We start from the raw sequence: 18,857 nt of genomic DNA, 5'->3' as shown, positions 1-18,857 counted from the left end.
GGGTGGTCAGGCGTCTCCTAAGTTACCAGATGAAGACGGTGTACAAGTGAGTGCGTTACTGGTTACCAGGGTGACCTGATCTCGTCTCCTTGGTGACCAGATAGAGACCAAAAGTAATGTTCCCCTACGGTATTACAAAGATAGTGGCATACATGTAGAACCAGTCTAATACTTTTTGGCCAATGCATGTAGAACCAACACTAACCACTTTCAGTGGCCCAAAAATGTAAAACTACAGGTAACACTTTTCTGTGTTCCATTCATGTTCTTCTCAGCCCTGCTCGCCGTCGTTCCCAGGGCAGCACGTCTTCGTTCCGACGACAGAGCGACGTCCCAGACGAGGTGGACTTCCCCGCTCCTGACACTACTGACGGTCCTGAGACTGACCTGTTCCTGTGGGCCGTCCTGACCAACAAAAAAGATATGGCGAGGCTATTCTGGAGGATGGGATCCGATCACATCGGTAGGTAAAGGGACACTTTGCAAGCTGGGAGTGAAGGCAAACAGACAATGGCTTTCACCACTGCTATTTTATCTTACTTACTTAGTAGTAATACGTACTTACTTACTCACGTACTTACTTGGGCCCTTAGCCCCATGCGTAGCCGATGACTGTCCTCCATCAAGCTCGATTCAGGGCTTCCGTCCAGACCTCCACATCCTCCAAGCACATCCCTATTCCACTCAGCCCTTATCCCTTATTCTAGTGGGGGAAGGCCTCCAGAATCATACCAGACTCTTTTATCCGCAAAAGATTATACCCAATTCTATTGCATCGTGTTCCCTCCAGCTGCAGCGCTCTCAGCCAGTAAGATTCTGATGTCTCTCGCCGACCTTGCTAAGAAAGAGGAACAACTGGTTCTGCATCAAGACCTGATGGACCACGCGAGGTTAGTAAGTTAAGCATCTGAATACGCCCAAAGAACTTAGAAAGCAGGTGGGACGACCAAGTCTTCAACGTACCACACACCAAATATAGAACGTCCTGCCGAGAGATTTCTTCAACCGCAGTGCATCAGTACACGGTGCCTGCGGATGATTGACTGATTGATGTTATGCCAAGATCATGTTTCAATAACAAGTGTTACAACTAAGCGTATGAATGTTAACCAGGCAGCTCCAGCGTGACACTCGTGGATTGCCTGAGGAGCATTAATAGTTGTACAGGTTATTGATAAGTTATGACTGTTAACCAGGCAGTTGGAGTGTAATGCTAGAGGAGTTCTGGAGGAGTGCCATCAGTTGTACAGGTTATTGATAGGTTATGATTGTTAACCAGGCAGTTGGAGTGTGACGCCCGGGGAGTGCTGGAGGATTGTCACCAGAAGAACCGGAGTCAAAGTCACGACCTGCTGGTGCGGCGGCAGGACAGGTGGGGTGACGTCACGGCCATGGCCATTGCCGCCTCCTCCCAGCACATGACCTTCATGAGCCACGACGCCTGTCAGACCAAGATGAACCTCGTCTGGAAGGGCAGGATGGCGTCTTTCACGCAGTGGTGGAAGGTGGGACGTAGTGAATACTATTCACCGAACCAATTATGCTTTCATGGTAAGGATTTTGACTCACCAATGATAAGTGATAGGCCCTTCAAGATTTAGGGTCATTCCTGCTGGTCGAAACCCTACAGTCCGCCCCGGGGTGTCTTGAAAAGGTGGTACACTGTAGTTACCTGTTCTGTCGATCCTTTCAGAAATGTGTCATCCGTGCGCGGCAAATTGTACTTTTCTAGCGGACCAACTCCCCCGGCACGTTATCTCTCTATTTGGTCACTTTCTATTCCTTCCAGCCGCCTCCTGGTAGAGGCTAGCAGATATCAAGAAATGTTGTGGATCTCGTCATTTCTCTACCACAGATTGTACTGTCCCTGGTGTTTCTGCCGGCAATCTTCTGGATCACGTTCGTGGACGACGACGCCGGCGATGAGAAACGTGACACTCCAGCTGCTGACGCTCCAGACCGGGACAGCTTTGATAGAAAGCTCTGTAAAGTCAGCCTCAAGGCGCTCCCTTGTGACATAAAGAAGGGTCGCGTCGGACTGCTCAAAGCCATCTACTTCCAACAGACGGCACCGGTGTCCAGGTTTATCTACAATGCGGTGCGTGTGCAATATGTTGTCAAATAAGATATAAAAAATACATCGCTAATAGCCACAATAACCAGACTAACCTTGTACCCTTGCAATTGGACGTCGGTAATTGTAATTGATGTAGGTAAGCACAGACGTGCAAAAATGAACTCTTATATAGACATTCCTCTGCACACCTGCCTATTTAAGCCATCATCTTCCCTTTTTGATTCAGGTGAAGCAAAACTAGAAAAAGTACTAACTTCCCCGTTTTGATTTAGGGTGAGACAAAAAGTTGTTCTACCGTTTCCTTCAGATGTTCCATGTGCTCTACCTGTGGATGTTCAGCGTGTTTCTGTTGACTGACCTGCGGCCTGGAGTCATCAGCCCCTGGGAGTGGTTTCTGAGCGTAGTGATGGCCAGTCTCATGATAGAAGAACTCAGACAGGTAGGAGAAAAGTTCAAACGGACAGGGGAGTGTTTCTTTTACCATTGAATCCACTGAGAGTGCATCATTGCCAAAAAATTGATGTTTGATATTTTATCCCATCCCTTTCAGTAAAATGCCTAACGGCCATTCGGACGACGTCACTTAAATTTGTTACGTGATCGCCGTAGGGATTATGGATTAAAATCATGGATCAAGGATGAAAATAAACTTTCGTTAGTGCAAAAATCCATGATACCAATTGTTCCTCACAGACATGTAACCTATCTGACGTCCCATGGAATAAAACAGGGTTATGTCACGGACCAGGTGAGCTGTTTTTAATGTGTTGATCTTAAGTGCCAAACTTCACTATGGCATGTGTTCCAGGTTGCCACAGAACATCCGCCCAACTGGTGGTACAAGCTGCGCGCCTGGTACCGGAGCATGTGGAACCGGATGGACTTCGTGCTGCTGCTCTCCTTCGCCTTCTCTCTCACTCTGCACATCAGCATGGGCGAGAGCAGCTTCGAGGCGGCCCGGGTGGTGTACTCCGTCACCCTCATCCTGATGTTCTACCGCCTGCTGCAGATGTTCCTCGTGCAGAAGGACGTGGGGCCCAAGATAGTCATGATCAAAGGCATGGTGGGTCTGCTTCTCTAATGGAACAATGTAAATCATTATCTTCTGGTATTGTTCTCACTCTGTATAGAAGCCAGTGCTGAAATGCATATGCGTATGCAGAATTCCCAAAATGCATAAAACAAGAAATTAACAACAATTCCCTACCCCCTGTAGATAATTTCATCAGTTTGGCGAATGATTCAATAGCAAAGTTCTTCATTCACAGCCACTTATTTAGCAACACAGTAAATGGGAAACACCTATCTCCAGTGCACAGTAAACCAGTGATAATTGTCTTCATGATGATGATGATGAAGATGGCAGACTGTCATAGAAATGTCTGATCTTGTTAAACAAGTGGTTGTGGATAAGAAACGTTGCTATTCAAACTCCCTCCCACAGTGACTGGAACTTGCGCGCTATGTTTGTGTCTATATCCTGGTTCTTGTCCGTACAGCTGAAGGACCTGGCCATCTTCATGTTCGTCCTGCTGGTGTTCATCCTTGCTTACGGCGTGGCCAGGCTGTCGCTGATCTCGCCCGACAGCACCCTGGGCTGGCACCTGCTCGTGGACGTGTTCCGCATCCCCTACTGGCAGATGTACGGCGATCTCTTCACGGACGACGACGGAAACGTTTCCGGTAAATATGAAATTGCCCTAGAAGATCGCCAAAGGACTGCGTTTCTATCATGAATTGGCAAGAACGTGGGACTGTCAATTAGCCACTGCTTTCAAAAGAAGTCAAACGTAGTACCTTGTAGTAGCACGTAGTAGATCAGAAAGTAGTTTCGTGTTTTCTATAACGTTACCTTTACTTTGTTACTTTATGTTACTTTATGTTACGTTACTTTACGTTACTTCGCGTTGCTGTACGTTACTTTACGTTACTTAACATTACTTTGCATTGCTTTATTGTTGCTTTACGTTGCTTTACGTTACTTTAGTAGAGTCAAAACTGACCCGTTCTGTCTGGAAATTCCCAGGCCCGCGGTTCGTGTCGTTCCTCCAGGCTGTCTACATGCTGGTGACCAACGTCCTGCTGCTCAACCTGCTCATCGCCATGTTCAAGTAAGGGCCTGTAAGCAACCATCGTACGATCGTCGTGCGATCATTGTACGATGTCTTGAAACGGTCGTGGATGTGTCGTACAAAATTGAGCCTTCTTGTTACGGAAAAGCCTATATCATCTCAGATCTTGTCAGTGGTTGGTTCTCTAACTGCCTGCTTGAAAATCGGTCAAAATCGTTCGACGGTTCGAGGGGCCAATATCAATCTTTGTGTTTTGAACTTCAATAACTTGAAATTGTTTTTAAATAATCTGAAAATGTTTTCTTTAGCTATACTTTCCAGAAGATCCAGGACGAGTCGGAGGTGCACTGGAAGTACCAGCGGTACTTCGTGATCGAGGAGTACGTGAGCAGACCCTGGGGGCCGCCTCCGCTCATCCTGCTGGGGCACGTCTGGAGACTGGCGTACTTCATGTACAGGCGGCGGGGTTCGTGCTCGGGCCCAGACGCGCCGCGGTCCACGGACTTCGGTGGGTCAATATAGTAGTAGTAGTATCGTTTTTGCTGGGATCTGCATGGGCTAGGGCGCTGGCAACGCTTAACGGTAAATTTAGGAGTTCTGGCAATGCTTGGGGTTAAGTATTCAAGAAGACCGGCAACGCTTAAAGGTAAAACAACTTTTTTTGCGAAAGGTTTTGGAATGAGTTCACTGGACTGTTCCTTTGTATATATGATGCGTGTGGCAAAATTATTCACCGACACGAGGACGCTGCGTTGTTACTTTTTGGCAATCTGCTCTAAAGATCTTGGACATCATCGATCTCCATACGAATGACTTGTCAATGACTACTTGTGTGCCACGGGCAAGTCAGTTCGGTTAGCCCGGTTCTGTGTTGATTTGTCACATTCTAACCTCATGCTTTGGTGACCCAATTAAATTCATATCCTTCGTGCACTTCCGTTTTCAGACAAGACTTTCGAAAAAGACAAGGTGCAGAAGCTGAGAGACTTTGAGAGGCTGGGCGCGGAGAACTACCTGCTGCGGGAGCATCGCGCCAGGAAACACGCCGTGGACGACAGGAACAGGAAGGCTCATCAGGACGAGAAGTTAGTCTCCATTACCTGGTGCTTTTACACGGGGAGATCCTCCAAGCAAAAGCTCCAAGCAGATCCTTTGATGGCAATTCCGCAAGGCAGTATCCCATTGGCCAGGCAGTGTCCGGCTGTCCATCCTCCACACTGCCTGGCCAATTCGATACTACCTTCCCAACGAATAATCTGCTTGGAGATTACAATGTAGGCTGTGTTAAACAATCAGTTTTACATAATCATTGTCAGGGGCTGACCGAGGCCTGACCAATGGAGGGGCTGATAGCTAGAAGCGCAATGTAGTCAAGAAGGCCAGGAGGACGGGTGCAGCATTTCATTCAAGCATAAGCACAGCAGCTGATGGTTTTCGGAGTGAGCAAGGCACTAAATATTGCATCTAACATCTTTGGTAACATCTTGGCTTCTGGCTTTTATAATTCGTCTTTCTTTTAAGTCGTCTACCGCACGTCACGAGTGCGTGTCTATGTACTTCCCCAGGTTCCAGGAGCTGGCCTGGGGGTTGGATGAGATACGGGAGGACATGGACGAGTTGAAGAAGCAGCTTCACGCCACATCGAAGCAGCTCAACGCCGAAGCAGCCCAACACCCGAAAACGTCAATGCCATGGCTGTCAAGGTATTTTGCAAAAACTGTTCCTGATGTTAAAGACAGCAATTCAGTATTTAAACTGTAACTGCATGGATTAGGTTCATATAACCCCAAAACTGATGCGAGTGTCCGACTAAAAAATGTTGCCTTCATTATGAAATCTACGTGGTTATGAGGAAATGACTAAACGCACGGAGTATGGTATGACGAATAATAGATAATAATTCATTTCCATTTCTTCACATTTCCTTCTTTTCTGTCTTGGCATTCTACGACATCGTTTTCCAATATTTTGTTTGGCAAGTGATGGCATTATTTACTCATTTTGCAGCTGCTTTGTATGATTTACAGTATGGTCTAAAACATTTTCTTGCAAACGGATGAAAATTCATGCGCGCTGGATGTCATCCATATCATCAAATCAATAAGGCCTAAATGTGCATTTAATAATTCACTGAACGCTTTCTTTTCCCAGTTGGGGCCGGTCCTTTGATATGGATGTCCCTGACGGTCCTGTTGATGATGCAGACCTGGCTACAGACGGAATCGAAAGTTACATCGAAAATTACGTCACCGATGAGGAAATGTCGTCCATGGATGAGGGCGAATTGAGTGACAGGTAAGAGCGTCTTTAATCTAGTTTTGGCGACGCCTCAGGGGCGGAGACTTTTAGTATACATGTATGTCGAACCGTAATATTGTTTTTTTCGTTGTTTGTACACTATGGCGTGCCGATATAAGATAATGATCATAACTTTCTCTTTTGCTTCAGTGAACATCGTCATAATACCTAAAAGAGAAGTCAAACCCCTTAGATATAGTTTTAGACATAGCTATAGCTTTAGACAACTACCTTTTATCGTGTAGATTTTAGTTATTTATACTGTTTCATTATTCTTTTATGCAATGTAATTTGCAATTAGCCTCCGGGCACGAATTTGCAATAACCTTCTCGCTAATACTAATGATCTAGTTTGTTTGCAACATCTTTTACATTGTAACGCTTTGATCGTGATATATTTTCACGTAGTTCAAACTTAAAATTGTCGAAAGCAATCTGTCACAAAAATATCCAGGACAGAAGATAAAAAAAACGAAGATCTAAGGAAAGCCACTAGAAGATGCAAAATCGACCTTGGTCTTCCAAAAACCTAGCAACAAGTATCATGATAATCCGTCTAATAGCATCCGTTTATAATTATGGGGGAAAATAGGAAAAAGCACAAACAGAAACACAGAAAACAGTACTGGTACCTCCATTGGTAACAAGATTTGTTCACACAGTGATATGAGGAGTGAAATATAGAAACTGTTTCTCCGTAGTATCATTGACGATTGCCTTTTATTGCAGTACTGAGCCGGCATCAGAGAAGTCAGACGATGAGGAAGTCACAGAGTCAAGATCACCTGTGTTCCGCAGGTTTGAGAAGGCTTTACAAACTATTGAACCCATAATACATGTACACAGTTACATTGATATTTACCAAAAAAAAGTTACTCAAGCAACTGGATATCATTTTGGAAACGGTCAGACGTTTCAGCTAGCATCCACTAGCTTTCGTCATTGACTGATAGACCAGAGGAGAAATGCAGTTTTATAAGCACAAACTATTGATTAATATGCAAATAAAGTGAAGACAATTTTTTGAAGTACAAAAGGAAACAAAAGTTAGAGAAGTCAAGACAAGATGATGCAAATTAGTACATTGATATTTCTTACCCGAAACAATGTGACATAATATGGTATATTATATGCTGTTTTTTTAATGCGAATAGTTTCTCTGCTAAACTATTTTTTATGTGTTGCAGTGCCGAGCCAGCATCAGAGAAGTCAGATGGGGAGGGAGCAACAGAACCAAGGCCGCCAGTCCACAGGTTGACATCACTTTCCCGTGAATCTTGTGTGTGACAGCTGTCAGTCAACTCACAGATAAACGTCTGAATTGTGTTGTTGTTCTTACAAGTTTGAGGAGGCTTTACAAACGATTCGACCCATAGTTACCCTGTTACATATTTGATATTTGATACCCGAAACAATGCGTATAACATGGCTCACGGGTATATTTAATGCTGATATTTTTAGAAATGCCAATAATTCGTCGATGAAGGTTAGACATTCAGGTAATACGAAACGCCAAAAAGCAGTTACTCAAGCAACTGGATATGATCAAAATTCAAAATCATATCCAGTTGCTTGAGTAACTGCTTTTTGGCGTAATGCCAATAATTGTTTCTGTTAAACCGATTTTGTGTGTTGCAGTACTGATCCGACATCAGAACCAAAGCCACCCCTCCGCAGGCTGACATCCCGCGAGTCCAGTGTGTGACAGCTGCCAATCACTTGATTCAAGCAGCTCGCAGACTAAAGTCTGAATTGTGTTGTTGATTTGATTTGATTTGATTTATTAAACTGTATAAACAAATATACAGCCAGGACTGCCCAACTAGCCGGAGGCTATTATTAAGGGTTAGCCCTCATTACAGGACAATTAACAATGTCAATTACAATTCTGATACATTAACATACTATTGGGTAACAGATGGGTCATTCTAAGTTGTTCTTACAACTTTGAGGAGACTTCGCAAATGATTCGACATATTGGGTTTAATAAATAAAACGCGTTCAAGTAGGATTTAAAATATATCACTTCAACAGCTCGCCGTATCTTAAAAGGCAACGTCCGCGCCTGCACAAATTGTAAGTATTGCAACAAGAGTGAAATAGATTACTGTAGTGAAGTGCTTTTGAAAGAGCTAGCAGCCCCAAGATAAATGTAAGCCACGCTGACGAATTCGAAGTTATAGAGGCTATTGTATTTGTAGGGCTTTTTCAAAGTTCTTAGAGCAATGTACTCAAATGCTTTTAAATAATGTAACCGAGACATTCGCCCACGTCCATTAAATGAGTTGTGCGCGCTGCAAATAGTGGCTTGCTACATTGTGGTACATGAATGCTTGCTACACCTATGCAACAGGAGTACACTATCTGGTAACGTTTAGTTAGGTAATTAAAAAATTCAAAAGTATTATGTTACGTGGATGCACAGCCTGTATGTTTAATACGAAATTTATTTGGACAAGCAATGTAGTGTATGTAACTATGATTACGGATGAATAAACATCTTGTCTTTATATTTTGTCACTCGTCAAGTTACTGTTGTCTATTGTGCCTTCGGATACCAATAATAAGGATTTTTTAAAAGATAAAATTACGGTTAGAAACACATGCCTTTCTGGTACATGTCATAGACAAAGGAATGGAGAACAAGCACTGTTCGGTTTTCTGGTCCTCACCTGGGCGAGCTAGTAGGTCAAGGTAAGAAACAATGCCGGTGGGAATTATGTGCCGCAGAAAAGCATCCTAGTATTTATCGCAACATCCCATGCAATGTTGGCGCTCACAATGTAACACATACAGAACTGTTAGCTTTAGTGACCGATTTTAACAAAGCGTTGTCCTGTTGTGGACAGCGCACCTTTGGTAACCACCTTTCGTGAGGCAGGCGATGTTTTACGTGTGTGTCGTTCCGTTCCACTTGATTTGCATAGTCTTTGTATAGTGAAAGTTCTGCTCTTTGTCAATGTGCTTTGTGGGAGTGGTTTCTGTACCTGGTGTTTTGTCACTGTCGGTGTTTTGATACTTTGGCTGAAAAGAAAAGGCACTTTCTCGGGTTACAGTTGCCCGCATTCAATACGGGGAAGGCATACTAGTAATGTGCACGTACGCACTAGTAGTACGTACGTGTATATTTGCAGGGAAGGAGCTGTGGCGCTGTGGCCTACAGTGTGGTCAGAGCTATGCACAAATCAGTGGTCCTATGCAGCAGTTAACGAGGAGAGTCATCACCTACAGGACACTACGTGATCGAAGGACTACCAGGGCAGATGTGCGTGATGTGTGACGTCCGGAAAGGAAGGATCAATGCGTCCGTTCTGTTACCCTTGCGCCGTAAAGCCAAGGGACTTCCTCTTTTACTCACTATGTGACTGCCAGTCTACACTTTCACCTGTACCTGAAGTCTTGGTAAAAGCCGGTCAGGTATGTCAAGAACAAGCCCACTATTCGTTACTTGGTGACAACGCAGCCATGACAAGACCGAACAGGTGTGTACGGCTGACATTTTTGGTCTAATGTCGGAACCGACGCGTAAGAACTAAGGGATAAGCGACACTTGTAATCGACCCGCGGACATGATGTAATATCAGATGTAGATTGCGTAATCAGAAGAAATAGACATGCCACAAGCACAGACCAAGCTGTCGACAATAGCAGACGAACTCCGTGAGTTAGACTTGATCTTTAAGCGTGGTTCTGATCTGGATGCTGCAGAGAGGGGATACGCAGGCAAGTTGATTCACGCCATCAGTTGCGAAAATAAACTCTTGAAGTGCGAAGCGTTAAAGAGTCTTGGAGATTTGTATCTGCACAAAGCAAAGACGAACGACTGTAGGGTTGAAAACTTTAACAGGGCCTGTGCGCTGTACCAAGAACTATTTCGACACTGCAGATGCAAGGAGGAGAAACAGGTCATACAACATCGCCTCAGGTATGCCGAGAAATGCACAAACCTGACACACAGTCCGCGTCGTTCTAAATTGGGGGATAGTGATTCTGATAACATTATATTAGCTGTGTCTAGGATGCTTGGCGTAGTGAAAAATGAAAAGACCAAGGTGAAAGGTCGGCGTCTGACGCCCGTAATTGAAGCCTACACACAGTTATATGTTAGTGCAGTCGTCGACAGACATGTGCGCCTCAAAATGGAAATTTTGAAGAGCCTCGGAGATGTGTACCTAGAGAAAGGAAGGGTCGGAAAGGAAGAGGCAGCGTTCACCAAAGCAGTCGGCCTGTACCGAGCGGCGCTGGACCGCTGTGAAGATGCAGATGCAAGAGAAACACTGAAGCATCGCATCGAGTTCGCCAAGAAAGTCAGAGAGAAAATTCTGAAGGTAGGAAGATCAAGGTTGAATACAGTGCGTTTCCAATACTAGACTGAGTATACATTTTAACAGTTCCCTGAGTCTGACAGAAATACGAAGGTGAACATAGCATTGCCATTTGGTGTTATCAATGTCCATGTTTCCATTTTGTGTTGTCAGTAGTGTTATCATATTACATGCACATGTATTCTAGATGAAATCAACCTATACAAGTACTGATTTCCCCACTCACACTAAGGCCATTTTGCTACGACAATCATGTTACTGTAGAACGTGTGTGTTTAGTCAATTCGTGATTTTCATCTTCATTCCAGAAGCAGCCAAAAGAAACAAGACTAACCGAGTACCGAAAACCTGGTGACGAAAACCTGCAAAAGAGCGTTCCCACTTTCCGTCAAGTAGGCCATGACGTCATCAGTCAGGGAAACTACGGGGGGTATGTATAATTCTAATGTTCTCATTTCGTAACGGTACTTCTTTCGTTGGAATTAATTTTTAAGCTGTTTACAGCGTGTTGTCTCTCTGCAATTGCCTAAGAGGGTGACCATAGCATCAGTGACAACACACAAATGCTGGCGAAGTTTGCAATTTACTTCATCTGGAATATCATAAAGAAGATACTGTACGTGTTGTTTATCACATAATCATACCAAACCACATTTCCTGCCAGTTGTTCCTATTTTAACGTGTAAACAACGTGCAGTTTAAGTACTAGACATGAACAATTAGCTATAGAATAAGAATGAAATCTAACCCCATCGGCAAGTTATCTAAACATAGATTTGTTTACAAAGGTTGCCTTTTGAAGATGAAGTTTTCTCTGCCTATAGCACCTATCAAGACCGCCTACGAGAAGGCAGCAAGGCCCTACAGATAGGAGACCTGGACAGGGCAGAACTTAACTTTGCAGCAGCGCTAAAGACCGTCCGTGTGAAAGGTGAGGCATTTACAGCTCTGGTCAAAAGAGGTCAAGATGGCTGCTATGGTGTAGCAATGCTAGCAACGACACCGGTCAATTTTGATCGAATTACAGCGCTTTGTTTAATTTACACGTCTGGACACTACCGGGAGCAATGTTATCCTTGATCCTTTGTCACTGCGGTTGGATCAACACATTCAAACAATGCATGTTTGAAAAATAGAAATCGTTTCATCCGATCACGAAGCACACCAAAACCATTCGATAATTGATGACTTTGGTCTATGTGTTTTAAGAGAAATGTAAATCAAAGATAGGATAATCTAGGCTAATGGTTACAGGCGACCAATGGTTACAGATGGCAATATTGACTCCCTTGCCCCACAGAATCCGCTAGGAGATTATGTTAGAATAGAATTAAGCGACTTGTATTTGAATTTTGATACAACTCTTGTTTCGTACAGCATCAAGTGCAGATGAGCACTGGAAAGAGGCAGAGCCTATGATAAAGTTGGGCGATGTCTACCTGAAGAGAGGAATGCATTCAAAAGACGGAGGAGACTTCACCAAGGCTGCAGCGCTTTGTAATGCAGCACTGGTCAGAGCGAAGGCAGAAGACAGAGAGGGCATCAAACAAACAATCTTGGAAATAACCCGATCATTTATCAGGCACGTGCTGAGTATCGAGCAAACAGTGTGCAGTGGCAACACAAAGAAGCACAAGCTCATCTTAAAGGAACATCGAGACCATGTTGAAAGAGAAATCAAAAGAATCGAGCACCAAGTAGATCCTTACAGCCTTGATGATGCTGACCCAAAGATAAGAGAAGTAGAGAAAATGAGAGCAGATGAAATCAAAACATTGTTCCAAACAATTGTTGAACAGCGACGAACGTTCATAGCTGGTCTTGTAGATGAATGTATGGAGGTAATGGGCCCCCCTCCCTGTAAGTACGCCATGATGGGCTTGGGTTCACAGGCCACAGGATTGGCAACCCCGTACTCTGATCTAGAGTTTGCCATTTTGGTAGAGAGGGAAACACAGATTGATGTCAAATACTTCCGCAACCTCACTCATTATCTGCATATCCAAGTAATCAATCTGGGAGAAACCATTCTCCCAGCAATGGCGATTAAGTCTCTGAATGATTTCTCCTCAGGCGACCCACTTGCCAACTGGTTCTATGACTCTGTAACGCCGCGCGGGTTGGCGTTCGACGGAGCCATGCCGCATGCGTGCAAGACTCCACTAGGTAGAGGGCAGACATTCAGTCTGATCCGTACTCCAGGTAGCATGATCAAAGTTCTGCTAGATGATGTTACAGTACATCTGAAGAAAGGCTACCATCTTGCGAGTATCTTGGGAAATGTTTCTTTAATTTCTGGAGAGCAAGACTTGGTCGATGAATACTCGGCTCTATGGGAACAACAGCTGAAGAAAGACGAGGGAAAGATTCCTCTATCAATCGCAAAGACCACATTGAGTGAAAATATGGAATCCTTCAGAAGACAAGATTTGACTTCCGCAATCCCTGTTGTAAAGGTAGAAACATTCAGTACGACTGACCTGAAGGAAAGTGTACGAACGCTTGCAGCCCAGACTCCAACTGCTAGGCTGTCAGATGTTAAGAAAGAGATGTACCGGTTTTCAAGCCTTGCAGTGTCGTGCTGGGCACTTATTTGCAACATACAACCGACCACAATCTGGGATACTATTCAGAAGATGTTCAGAAACGGAATCATCGGTGGTGAGAACGCGCACCACTTGATGGTACTGGTCAGCATCTCAGCAGAACTGCGGCTGCGGACATACATGAATAACCGTGGGCAAGTGGAAAACATGTCAGCCTTATCGTCAATATCAACGGATGCAGCTGATGTTGGTGAGAAATTATTAAAGAACGTCTTTTACATGTCAAATACAAAGCAGCTGCTAAGATACTACTACACTGCAAAGCCATTAAAGTACTTCATTTCAACGCTTGCCGACATTCAGGCCACCAAAGAGCCATCAATTCTATTTGACAATTCGCCGAGACTACAAGCAGAGATTTACGAAACTTTGTGTGATTATCGAGAGTCGAAGAGATGTGCGGAACGGGCACTACAGGAATATCGAACTGAACATGGCAAAAACACTTCACATCCTAGCATAGCAGCCGTTCTTCACAGTTTGGGCACAGTCTGCTCGAACCTAGCGGATTATAAAAGTGCCATAAGCTATTATGAACAGTCACTGAAAATGCTGCGAAGTATCTGTGGCAAGAACATTGCAAATCCTGATATTGCTGCGTCCCTTTACGGATTAGGGGGCGCATGGATTAACCTTGGAGATTACAGAAAGGCCGTCCGCTACTTCGAACAGTCAATCAAGATGATACGGAGTATCTACTGTGATGGAGAAACACATCCTCTTATTGCTGATTCGTTTCACGGCTTGGGAATCGCCTGGAAATACATTGGTAATTACAAAAAGGCCACCGGCTATTACCAACAGTCGCTAGAGATGGAGCGGAGCATCTACGGTAAAGGTACCTCACATCCCTGTATTGCATCGTCCCTCACCAGCGTGGGTGGAGCCTTAAGTGACCAAGGTGATTACGAAACGGCAAAAGACTATTACATACAGTCACTCGAGATGAACCAAAATATCTATGGCGAGAACACTGCTCATCCTTACATTGCCATGTCACTTAACAACTTGGGGATCATCTGGAGGAAGCTAGGTGACTACAAAAAAGCAATCGGCTTTTACGAACAGGCACTACAGATAAATCGGAGCATCAATGGAGAGAACACTGCGCATCCTCATATTGCAGCGTCCCTTTACAACTTGGGTAACGTTTGCTGTTGCCTTGGGGATTACCGGAAGGCCATCAGCTACTATGAACAGACACTACAAATGGACCGGGAAATCTACGGAGAGAACACTACACATTGCCATATCGCGGATACACTTTACGCCTTGGGCAGCGCCTGGAGTGACCTTGGTGAAGACGGGAAGGCCATCAGCTGTCAAGAACAATCATTACAGATGCGCCGAACGATTTTTGGTAACACTGATACCCTTGACATTGCCAAGTCACTTACCGCCTTGGGTCTACGACTCTTGGATCTTGGTGACCACAGAACTGCTCTCTGCTACTTTGAACAGTCACTACAGATAGAGCGTAGTATCCATGGTAAGACTACTGCACATGCTGACATTGCGAAGTCCCTTAACAACTTGGGTATGGCCTGTAGCGACCTTGGTGATTACAAAAAGGCCGTCAGCTACCACGACCAGTCGCTACAGATGAAGCGGAGGATCTATGGCAAGAACGCTGCACACGCTGACATTGCAAAGTCCTTCACAAACTTAGGTATCGCCTGGAAAGGTCTTCGTGATCATAGAAAGGCCCTCACCTACTTTGAACAGTCACTTCACATGGAGAGGGATATCTATGGTAAGATAACTCCACATCCTGATATCGCCAGATCACTTGGCAACTTGGGTTCCGTCTGGACGACCTTGGGTGATCACAAAAAGGCCATGGAGTACCACGAACAGTCTTTAAAGATGCTACAGAGTATCTTTGGTGAAAACACTCCACATGCCGACATTGCCAGGTCACTCGTCTGTTTGGGCACTGTAATGCAAAACCTCGGTCATCCCGTAAAGGCTATACAGCATTTTGAACAGTCACTGAAGATGATGAGAAGTCTCTATGGCGAGGGTAGTACACATCCCGGCATTGCCGCGGTGCTCACGTTATTGACTAAAGCCTGGTATGAGCTTGGCGATGTGAGAAACGCAGTTTCATACTATGAACAGCTAAAAAAAATTGAATAGGGTAGAGAATCATTAATCATGCCAGGCCGGTGGGCAGGAGACGGTCAATATCTTTTATGTCTTTTAACGTGACAAAGGTACTTAGCTTAGGACGCCTTGCATCTTCATGAAATCTTCTAAGAGGAAATTATTACTACCCAAATTATTTCTGTGGTAGAAGGCAGTGAAATATCATGCTACAGATAGCGATGCTACAGATAGCGAGGACTGGGCAATCAGCATCTCATAATTAAATGAAATGACATTATAATGTCCCAATAAGTGGCCTGGATGCCATCCTATTTGTCTATTTATCTTACAGGGACTCCCATATTTGCTCCTTAAGAAATTGGTACATGTAGTAGTATGGGCGCAACCAGTAATCCCCAGTATACAAATAGGATGCCACCCAAGCTAAGCAATAAGAGGAGCAAATCAGAACTAGAATAGGATGGACACAAGGCTTATTGACACTATCTCACAATATAAAACACCCACAAATCAAAATCCATTGAAATTGTGTTTTTATTGTTTCCACGGTCTTTAGTACCTACCTACCTACCTTCCATGATAAGTCAATGTAAGTACAGTAGTATCCATCGTACAAACTGTCTCTTCAAAATGTCATATTTACAAGTGTATCCGTTAGCATCAGTCCATCGAGGGTGTCCGTAAGTGTGGTCGCAAATGGCATGAGCTGTACAATTGGGTATGGAAATCTGGTGGTTGGAACACAAATCTGCATGATCAGTTAGGCTGTAGATGTTCCTGGCAGTCTTGAGGCAAGGTTGAGCAGTAGCCACAGTGACACCCCTCTCAAGTCCTCCTCTTACACTCTATTAAACATCATTATGCCTACCAAAGCAGAAATCTAGTGCTTCAGATCAATACATCAAGATACATGTACAGCGAATACAACATATCTGGTGATAGACCTGAACAAGGATTTAGATCCCTTTATCAACCATATCTGGACTCTTATCGTGCTTACTGTTGCTTCCCTGTCCTTTGAGGTTTCAGAAAGTGTCTTATTCTCAACAAAAAACTAGAGGAAACCTGTTGAATTTTAGATGTTACGTTCAAAATAAATGTTATGCAAATTTACTGATAACTTCCTTACTATATAAGGGCAGCATAAGAAGACAGAGCCCAGATATGGCCAGGGTTAATACACACCACGCCTCTCTACTGTAAATTCTGACACTTTCACAGTGGTTCTAGTGACCTCTTTACCACGCATTCATGACACTACAAACATACAATATATCCAATATATCCAAAAGTGTCACGACGTATTCCTACTACGGAATAGTTTCAACTGCGAATTTAAAACTCAGTCTAAGTCTCCTTCTTTCCCCTCCAACCAAGAAATAAAACCACAGTGAAAGTGAAAGAATTCACAGTACCCCAAGGCAACACATACAAAGGTAGACTACAGAGGTGGCACAAACATCTTCCCCTGAAAATAGACAACTCTTCTTCGGATCATTCAGGACTGCGCGAGAAAATCTTGGACACATTTTGTGAAAAAATAGGGACATATCTTTTCAGTTAGCGGATCATCTATGTTCAACATTTTCTTTTTCCATCCTAAGTCAACCACAGTACATGTAACATTATGTCTTCTCTATTTACAAAAGTAGTTGTAGTTTCCTAATTGTGTCTTTGGCATCTTGTAGTTGGCATCACTTAGCATGTACACAAATACATGGGATGTCTTTCAACATTTCGCACAAAGGATCACTTTTTGTAGCTTGGCATGTGTTACTAAAAGCCATGTCTGATGCATCACAAAACCTACAACACTGGAAAAACTAACTTCATCAGTTTCTCTTCTTGGCCACACAGACCAAACAAAAGGTCCTTCGGGACAGCAGAGATATCCTGTACATATATCTATATAATATGTAAATATACAAGTTCTGAAGATGAAAAACACCTTAAGATTTCAGTAGGGGGAACATATATCTCCTTCACACCTGAGAGAAAGCAAAGTCATCCAAGCATCAGCGGGTTTTTTTCACAACACTTGACAGAATGTTTTCACATATGCCTTGACCAACACCATCCTTTTTGACCTACTGCATAATAAATCAACAAAAGAAATTATGTTTCCAAGTCCAAGACAAAATTTTTCACAAGTCACTCACCAAATTTCTAAACCATGGAGGGTTAGGCTTTTCCAATATAAACTTTCTAGAAGGAGTAGTCCTCCTTTGTGACAACTCTCCTTACTTTGTCTCACATTCACAATTTTGTTTTTGTAAAGGTTCCCTCCTCATAAATTTTGACCAACTTAAATCAGCACTGCCCAATGTTGAAAACTGGAATATGAAAGCTCAAAACGGATGGTGCGGTTCAAGCTAAGAAGTAGCTAAATAGTAGTACATAGTACAAAGAAACAACTACACAGTAGTGTCTACCATACACATAACAAGGTAACACTGCATTTTTTTTAATGCAAAGAAAACAACTGAAGCTGCAGATGTCTTGCTTGAATTTTTCCTCCGTGTAGAAAATGCTGCTTAAGCCTACATGTGAAACAAACAACTGGATCTTTAATGTTGCCGATGCTCCTGCCTGCCTAGTTCGAGTCTTCGGATTGGCCTACACTGGTGACATAACTCCACATCAATTATTTTGCTTGTAAGGCACTACAGGAACTTCCTGTTTCTCCTTGATAGTGAGAAAGAAATGAACTTTTGGATTCAATTTTAACCTTTTATAGCTATATTTACATTTGTACCAGAGAGGAATAGGACTAAAAAAAGCTTGTGTCATACGAGTATAAAATTTAGCATCCTGCTCACTGCATGTACTTCCGTTTTGTTACTATTTTCCGAGAGAAGTCTCAGAAATTTTTCAAATGTGGAAATCTAAAAATTTGGATTCGAATGTATAGTTTCATTTCTGAACCATTTGCTGCAAATGACTTGGTTCGCTAATTTTTACCAGCCAACCAATACTGCAACAGTTGGGCTGACAGTGAATACAGCCGCTTATTGGTTTAACATGCTAGTCAAGACAAGAAACATGAAGTTCCCAGATCTCGGTTACCAGCCTTCATTCCAGGCTGTTTTACAAGTCTTAACCAGCCTTAGAATCAAGGCTGCTTCCCTGATGGTACAACACTAGTAAGCAGACCTCTCCACTATGCAAAACCTTATTGCTCAACATTGCAAACAAGGGCTGATGACTGGAGGAAAGACAAGGGTGTGGGGGGGGAAATGGAAGAAAGATGGATGAATGCTTCAGTGTGATGATGACCAGAAAGGCATGGGCTGGTGTTGGGAGAAGGGCACGGGGTTGGGGTTAGTGGGGCTGTACTGGCCGCTGTGGGGGGGACTGTACTGCTGAGGGG

At 43.7% G+C, this 18,857-nt stretch overlaps 3 protein-coding genes across 3 annotated transcripts in view; 2 read left to right on the top strand and 1 right to left on the bottom strand.

Moving 5' to 3' along the window:
- Nucleotides 1-8,152, top strand: part of LOC109482219 (transient receptor potential cation channel subfamily M member 2-like) — a 15,297-nt gene extending 7,145 nt beyond the window's left edge. Inside the window, exons 11-26 of the mRNA XM_019784912.1 lie at nucleotides 3-46; nucleotides 276-463; nucleotides 791-890; nucleotides 1,280-1,505; nucleotides 1,856-2,098; nucleotides 2,385-2,516; nucleotides 2,886-3,140; nucleotides 3,577-3,760; nucleotides 4,104-4,188; nucleotides 4,458-4,657; nucleotides 5,096-5,234; nucleotides 5,715-5,852; nucleotides 6,301-6,444; nucleotides 7,177-7,245; nucleotides 7,635-7,700; nucleotides 8,086-8,152. Coding sequence (XP_019640471.1) covers nucleotides 3-46; nucleotides 276-463; nucleotides 791-890; nucleotides 1,280-1,505; nucleotides 1,856-2,098; nucleotides 2,385-2,516; nucleotides 2,886-3,140; nucleotides 3,577-3,760; nucleotides 4,104-4,188; nucleotides 4,458-4,657; nucleotides 5,096-5,234; nucleotides 5,715-5,852; nucleotides 6,301-6,444; nucleotides 7,177-7,245; nucleotides 7,635-7,700; nucleotides 8,086-8,152 — 2,280 coding nt within the window. The remainder of the gene's footprint in view (nucleotides 1-2; nucleotides 47-275; nucleotides 464-790; nucleotides 891-1,279; nucleotides 1,506-1,855; nucleotides 2,099-2,384; nucleotides 2,517-2,885; nucleotides 3,141-3,576; nucleotides 3,761-4,103; nucleotides 4,189-4,457; nucleotides 4,658-5,095; nucleotides 5,235-5,714; nucleotides 5,853-6,300; nucleotides 6,445-7,176; nucleotides 7,246-7,634; nucleotides 7,701-8,085) is intronic.
- A 1,416-nt stretch (nucleotides 8,153-9,568) lies between these two features.
- Nucleotides 9,569-15,997, top strand: LOC109482218. Its single transcript, XM_019784911.1, has 5 exons — nucleotides 9,569-10,775; nucleotides 11,081-11,202; nucleotides 11,597-11,703; nucleotides 12,150-13,228; nucleotides 14,030-15,997. Exons 1-5 carry the CDS (start codon nucleotides 10,062-10,064, stop codon nucleotides 15,515-15,517), a joined length of 3,510 nt encoding a protein of 1,169 aa, XP_019640470.1. The 5' UTR covers nucleotides 9,569-10,061; the 3' UTR covers nucleotides 15,518-15,997.
- Nucleotides 15,998-18,747: 2,750 nt separating this feature from the next.
- LOC109482217 (UPF0469 protein KIAA0907-like) overlaps nucleotides 18,748-18,857 on the bottom strand; it is a 19,196-nt gene continuing 19,086 nt past the window's right edge. The window contains exon 20 of the mRNA XM_019784910.1: nucleotides 18,748-18,829. Within this exon, the coding sequence (XP_019640469.1) occupies nucleotides 18,748-18,829 (82 nt within the window). The remainder of the gene's footprint in view (nucleotides 18,830-18,857) is intronic.

Source organism: Branchiostoma belcheri, unplaced genomic scaffold, assembly GCF_001625305.1.
Source record: "Branchiostoma belcheri isolate BF01 breed outbred unplaced genomic scaffold, Haploidv18h27 scaffold6, whole genome shotgun sequence".
NCBI classification, from domain to species: domain Eukaryota; kingdom Metazoa; phylum Chordata; class Leptocardii; order Amphioxiformes; family Branchiostomatidae; genus Branchiostoma; species Branchiostoma belcheri.
This window is presented reverse-complemented; position numbering and strand designations above follow the sequence as displayed.

What these genes read in the sequence shown, in the direction of transcription:
- LOC109482218 (XM_019784911.1), top strand. Translation starts at nt 10,062, where the DNA reads ATGCCACAAGCACAGACCAAGCTGTCGACAATAGCAGACGAACTCCGT. An exon ending in AGTCAGGGAAACTACGGGGG is followed by an intron (nt 11,203 to 11,596) that starts GTATGTATAATT and finishes CTCTGCCTATAG; the next exon opens with CACCTATCAAGACCGCCTAC. An exon ending in AAAGACCGTCCGTGTGAAAG is followed by an intron (nt 11,704 to 12,149) that starts GTGAGGCATTTA and finishes TGTTTCGTACAG; the next exon opens with CATCAAGTGCAGATGAGCAC.